This window comes from Elgaria multicarinata, chromosome 7 (assembly GCF_023053635.1).
Source record: "Elgaria multicarinata webbii isolate HBS135686 ecotype San Diego chromosome 7, rElgMul1.1.pri, whole genome shotgun sequence".
In the NCBI taxonomy this organism is placed as follows: Eukaryota; Metazoa; Chordata; class Lepidosauria; order Squamata; family Anguidae; genus Elgaria; species Elgaria multicarinata.
Genome location: NC_086177.1, coordinates 59,934,684 through 59,940,683, shown reverse-complemented (window position 1 = coordinate 59,940,683; position 6,000 = coordinate 59,934,684). Strand labels below are relative to the sequence as shown.

Here is a 6,000-nt window from a genome sequence, read left to right as displayed (position 1 = left end):
CCGTTATGCAGCCTGACATTTTTTGGATACACAGACTGGGGCTCTGCCCAGCGCCAAGCAAAGCCTTCTTATATATATATATATATTTAAAAAAAACAAAAGGGGGGAAAAGCCATTTGCTGAGAAATGAAGCAAGTAGCAAACGAGGAGTGGGAAGGGTCGGGGACGGAAACAAAAGGCCCGCTAACCCAATAACCGCAGGGACTGAAACTTCCTAATTGGCTGCCTGGTCAAATTCCAGGCTCTTCGGCGGTGGCGGGAGCGGAGCAAAAACAAAAGCCAAAGCTGCCGCCGTCTAAACAGCTCCGCTTCTTTTCCCAGCAGGTGGCTCATTGCAAAGCGCCGTCAGACAATGAGGGCTCGAACAGCGTTCCCTAGCGTCGCCGGGCATTGCTTTCTTTCTTTTGCATAGGCATTTCTCACATTAGCCGGAGATTCTCACCCCGTTAAATAATAAAACCCGCCGAGCTTTCTCACACTTGTTTATTAGCATCGGCCTCAAGTCTCTCCCAATCCATCTCCCTACCTCCCCCACTCGCCCCAAAATTCTCCCGTCTGCGTGCGGGTGTTCGTGTCAGGAGCCCAGACACACCCTGTGCCCCTGGCTCTTCCCGCGGGGGAAAGTGCCCACAGTCATTCCACGGCTTCGTCTGCGCACCACTTGCTGGCCGCCGCCGCCGCCGAAAAGCTCAACCTTTTGCTCTGGGGTAGCTGTGGGCGGTTGCCTAACCAGGGCAAGGGCTGAGCTGAAGCCGGTTGCTTCCCATTGGCCGCGCGGCGGGCAGGGAGAGCCGAGGAGGAGGGAGAGCCGAGGAGGAGGAGGAGGAGGAGGAGGAAGAGGTGAAGCTGCCAGCAGCCGCCAAGCACAAGGGAAGGCGCATACACACACACATACGCGCGCGCGCGCGTACACACACAGAGAGAGCGGCACGCAGCGCGAGCGAAGCAGAGGCTGCTGTGGTATTGTTATCATTGTGTGCAAGCAGAGGGGGTTGCTGCTGCTGCTGCTGCTACCGCCGCCGCCGCCGCTGCTTACTGTGGCCGAGGGAGGCGAGGCAAGAAAGTGAAGGAGGCGAAGGGACTCGGGGCGAGCATGCAGCAGCGGCAGAGCTGGCGTCGGAGCGGCAGTGCCAGGGCGCACTTGGCGACGCATTGAGAGAAGGGGGCTGCCTCAAGTCGCCGGGGAGGACAAGCTAGCAGCCGCCACCGTCCGAGAAGAAAGAAGAAGGGACATGTTCCAAGGAGAAGCCCAGGGGAACCGCTAACGCCGCCAGCCCGCCCCAGCAGCGCCTGTTTTGTACTCCTTCGCCCACTGCCTTTTGTGTCTCTGTGTGCGTGTATCGCCCATCCCCGGCACCCAGGACGCGACGTGGGGGGGGGAGGGAGAGAAGCAAAAGAAGCCAAGCTGCAGCCTAACCTGGAGCACAGCCGCCACTTCCTCCGAGGCAAACCCCGGGGATCCTCCACCGGCCCCTCCCGTCTTTCCACCCTTGGCCCGAGACGCTCCGAGGGCCCCCCCGCGATCCGTGGACTTTTCGCTCGCTCCCGTTTGTGCTTCTCTCTCCCTCCCCCCGCTTCGCCTCCATGTGCCGGATAGCGGGAGCGTCGCCGCGGATCCTGCCGCCGCTGCTGTTGATGGTGCTGGCGGCCCTGCAGCAGGTAAAAGGCAGAGGAGCAGCTGGGCTCGGGGCTCTTTGTTCCTGGCGATCCGCGAAGGGCGGTGGCGGGGCTTGGCGGAGGATGCGGGCGAGCGAGCGGGGTTGGGGGAGAAGCCGGCTCCTCCAGCTGCCCCGCAGGCTAAGCTGGGCCTGGTTTAATAGGGACTGATGGAGAAGCTGCCGAAGGAGGAGCAGGTTGCTAAGATGGAATTGGAGCGGTAGCAGCCCTGGGAGAAGAGGGATTGAGGGAAAGCGTCCCCTCGCCCCCACAACACCCAGGAAAATGGGGGGAAAGACGGGGTGCATCCAATGGGGGGGGGGTGTTGGGGTGGGGGGAATTGGGATTGCTGAGCGTGGGAGACCAGAAGTCGCCCTCGGTCTAGAGTTGGAGAGCTCAGGTTGGAGCTGCTGATTCCTTGGCTGGTGGACAACGGGACTTAGAGACCCTCTTTTCCTAGGGCGGAGAGGTGCAGGTGGCCGCTTCGGGGTTAATACGGGAAAGATGCCTCTCTGAGGGGGGAAAGGTCGGGCAGCAAAAGGGGTAGGGTGGGAACTCAGGACCGAGAGACCCCTGGCACTTGCCGGGGAAGCGATTGTGTGTACGGGAGAGTTTCAAGTGGGGTGGGGGGAGAAAGCAAAGTTCGCCCCGAGGGAGCGGGCAAGGATAGGAAGGATGAGACTTGTAAAATGGGAGATGGTTGTAAAACAATAAAATATAAGCAACGTAAGTGCATCCGAATGGAGGGGGGGTTCTGTGGGAAACAAGCATCCCTGTTACTTGAGGCTGAGCAGAAATGGGACAGGGTCTTGGCGCCATCTCTTCCTTGGAGGGGAGCGTGGGAAAGGAGCCGATGCCACCCACAATCTTCCCTTGGGAGGGTGATGGCGGGAGCTAGTGCTCCTCTCCTCCTCCTCCTCCTTGCTGGCAGACAACTGGTACACACGCAGATACACGCGGACTTTGTTGTAAAGGAATAGACGTTTTCGAGGATAGAAAATACCCTGGATGGAGAAAGTTGGGATCGCCTTTGTTTTGAGATCCCTGCTTCTTGGATCTGGGTATCGGGTGCGATTTATTTTCTATCTCATCCATAGGCACGGCAAGGCCACCCCACCCATCCCAGCCTTTCTCCCTTTGCCTGGCGTCCCCCTTCACTCTTTATACTTTGCCTTCATTAGGGCAGAATCCCAGTGGGGTCTCTGGTCACACAGTCATAGAGTGTGAACTCCAGAGTATCACCGCATGGAGTTAGCTACTTTTGTCGTTTCTTACTCTTTTACTGCCTTCTCCTGTGCACCCTCGAGAAGGTTTAAGAAGTTGATATTTCACACATTTCCGGGGCCCTGATTATTAAGAGTCATGGGGAATTCTAATCCGTGTTAGGGATTGTCACCGTGGAATCACGGGGCTGGTAACTATTTTGGATTAAGCAGCAAGGGTGTGCATCCTGGCTGAGGGTGTGGCAATAATCGTGGGTTTGAACTCCCCTTTTGCTGCTCTTAAACCATCCAGTGTGCCCAAAGGTATATAAAAGGATCCTGGAGGAAGGGTCCTGCCTGATCATCCACTATAGGGTGCTCAGGGATTCCTCGGTTAGTGGGGTCAAATGTGTCTGGAATGCCTCCTACCATGGCCTTGGGCCCGGTGAAGAGGAGCTTGCTGAACCGCTGCCTCGCCCCTCTGCTGTACCGGCTAATCCCTTCCCGGGAAGAATTTAATCAGCCTCCGCCTCCGCCCGGCAGCCTCACTCACCTCCTCCCCCACTTGCCTCCTGCTGTTTTCTGCTGCTGCAGCAGCTAACGGGAATTTCCACCAGGGCAGGATCTACACTACTACTTCAAAATGGTTTATAACAGTATGACAACTGTTAGGGCCCAGGACACACTCCATATACAGTTTTCAAACCGGTTTCGAAGTATCATATCCTGCTTGGTGTAGATCTGGCCCAGGCAAGCTTATTCTCCTGCTTTTAAAAGCCTTGCCACCTCCCTTGGCCAACAGGGGGCACTAGGAAACAGCCACAGCATGGAGGCCTAGCCAAATGCCCCAGGACTTTAGACCCATGTCCTGTCCATTACATGCAGGGAATGGGAGAATCTTTTGGGTTGGAGATCCTGCTGAAGTTGAGTGGGTTTGTACTACTGGCAGTGACTCTCTCCCTACTGAGTGTGTCAAAGATGGAAGATTGGTGGCACTGTGTGATGGTTGTCCTTCCACCCAGACGAGAGTCTATTTACTGATGTGGGAGTTTTGTAAGCTTTATTTATACTGTTGTGAAGTAGGGACCTTCCTAGGGAGAATATTGCTGGTGTGTTTGCATCAGACGGGCACTGCAGTGACCTGGATCTCCCTATGGCGGTTTAAAAACAATTGGGGATGCCAGCCTTCCTCATCCTGGTGCCCTCCAGATGTGATGGACTACAACTCTCAGTATGATGGGGATTGTAGTCCAACACATCTGGATGGCATCAGGTTGGGGAAAGCTGATATATGTTGTTGTGTGTGGGTTGGATGACTCCACTGGTAGGCCTGTGTGTTTCTGGGGAGTGGGCTGAATTTCAGTATGTGTTGAGATGAGGTAAATTAGCATGGGCCTGGGTGTCTGAAGTAAGAGTTCATTTGGTCTGGTCAGTTGTTGGGCTATTACTTGTTTGGGGGTTGTTGTTTTTATAGTGTTTTTGTGTCTCTGAAAGTAGAGGATCATCATGACTTGCTAAGTGAATATGGGATATATAATGGAATAGTATCTCTGGGATATGGAACAGAGTAGATACAGAATGATTTTAGTGGTAGGGCTGTACCTTATGAAGCAGAGATCAGTTGTCATTTGCTGGCGAAATTTCTCTGAGGTAATCAGTCTGAATTTTTGGGACTTACCAAGAGTATCCAGTTGCAGTAGGAATGGGGGGTGGAATAAATGTACTAGTTTGTGAAAAATTCTCTGGAGTAATAGATTATCTATATTTAATACTGGAGCATGTGCATGTGAAACGTGTGTGTGTATGTATTTCCCTGAAGTGAATTCTTAAAGGGCAGGAGAATGATGTGAACAGGATGGATGCTGGTGCTTTGGTCAGTGTGAGAGCTAGTTTTCTTTCCAGTGCTAAGGGCAGGGAGGAGTAAATCTCAGGGACAGATGGTGCAGATCACTGCCTCTTAACGGCATTTGTGGTTGGAATATATCTTCTAGAAGAGGTACGAGACTCTTTGTGTGCCATATTCTGGGGAACGGGATATTTCTGGCTGGCAGTGGGGCTGGCTTTTGGCAGTTGAGGTTTAAATACTGTAGGGCTGGGTGATTGGGTATAGGGAGGCAGCTGCAGTAGCTGCAGCAGCAGTCACTGTCCATGGTGCAGAGCTCAGATTACTCTCTGGCTGTGAACTGGATCCCTGCTATTGAAATGTAGTAAACACAAACTTGGCAGGTTGCAGAGGCTCCCTCCCTTGCCCCTATTTCAAATCACTGCATTTTTTGTTGCCTCCCCCACAGCCACTACCCTTTCCCCTGGTTTTGATGGTGCTGAAACATTGATCCTAAACAGCTGGGGGATTTTCTCTTTGGCTTAATAGGAGGTTAGTTTGTCCTGATGGGAAAACGTCTGTGCTGCGCCTCCAGTGTCTTTCCTTAAAACCCTGTCTCCCACCTTGGAAGGATTGTTTTAACTTTTGGCTAAGGATATTGTTTTCAAGGTCTATATATAGCTTGAGTTTAGATTGCTTTTTACTTTTTCGTTAAACGTAGATCCATATCTTTTTTTAAAAAAATAAAAATCCCCCATGACACTTCCTTTCTTCTTCCTGCACTTTTTGTGATGTCTCTACTTCTGTTTTTGATTTCAAAATATCCCTTAGTAAATCTTAAAACTTGAGGTCTGTAATAAGCTTTATTTTGTGCTTTTTTCTTCCAGGACTATTTTTTTTAAAAAAAACCAACAACCGTTAAAACAGAATCTATGAATTATGGACAGGAACTAGCTTTATAGCTTTCGTGTATCACTTTGTGTCAGTGGCATGTCATGGTTGGAGAATCCAATTTCCCCCTTGTTTGGGTATCTGTTAAATCAGGTTAGGACTGTTTTTTAATAGGGTGTAACAACACTGAAACGTAGGTATGAAATCAGTTTTATAACACTGTGTCTGGAAAGCGGTCTTTGATTTATTTATTTTTGTAGGTGTTTGGTTTTTTCCTTATCTTCAACCTTATATCCTTTTTTGCTAAGACATTCTTATAAGCCAGAAATTACTTAGAACTTTTGCATCAGGTAGATTGCCTGCACGGGAGATTCATATATGAAAATATCTACAATCATGTATAAGTATACATTAGCTTGATTTCTTTAA

At 51.3% G+C, this 6,000-nt stretch overlaps 1 protein-coding gene across 1 annotated transcript in view; it reads left to right on the top strand.

The window, feature by feature from the left end:
* Positions 1 to 1,379: 1,379 nt before the first annotated feature.
* Positions 1,380 to 6,000, top strand: part of CDH2 (cadherin 2) — a 147,415-nt gene continuing 142,794 nt past the window's right edge. The window contains exon 1 of the mRNA XM_063130668.1: positions 1,380 to 1,659. Within this exon, the coding sequence (XP_062986738.1) occupies positions 1,585 to 1,659 (75 nt within the window). The 5' untranslated portion in view covers positions 1,380 to 1,584. The remainder of the gene's footprint in view (positions 1,660 to 6,000) is intronic.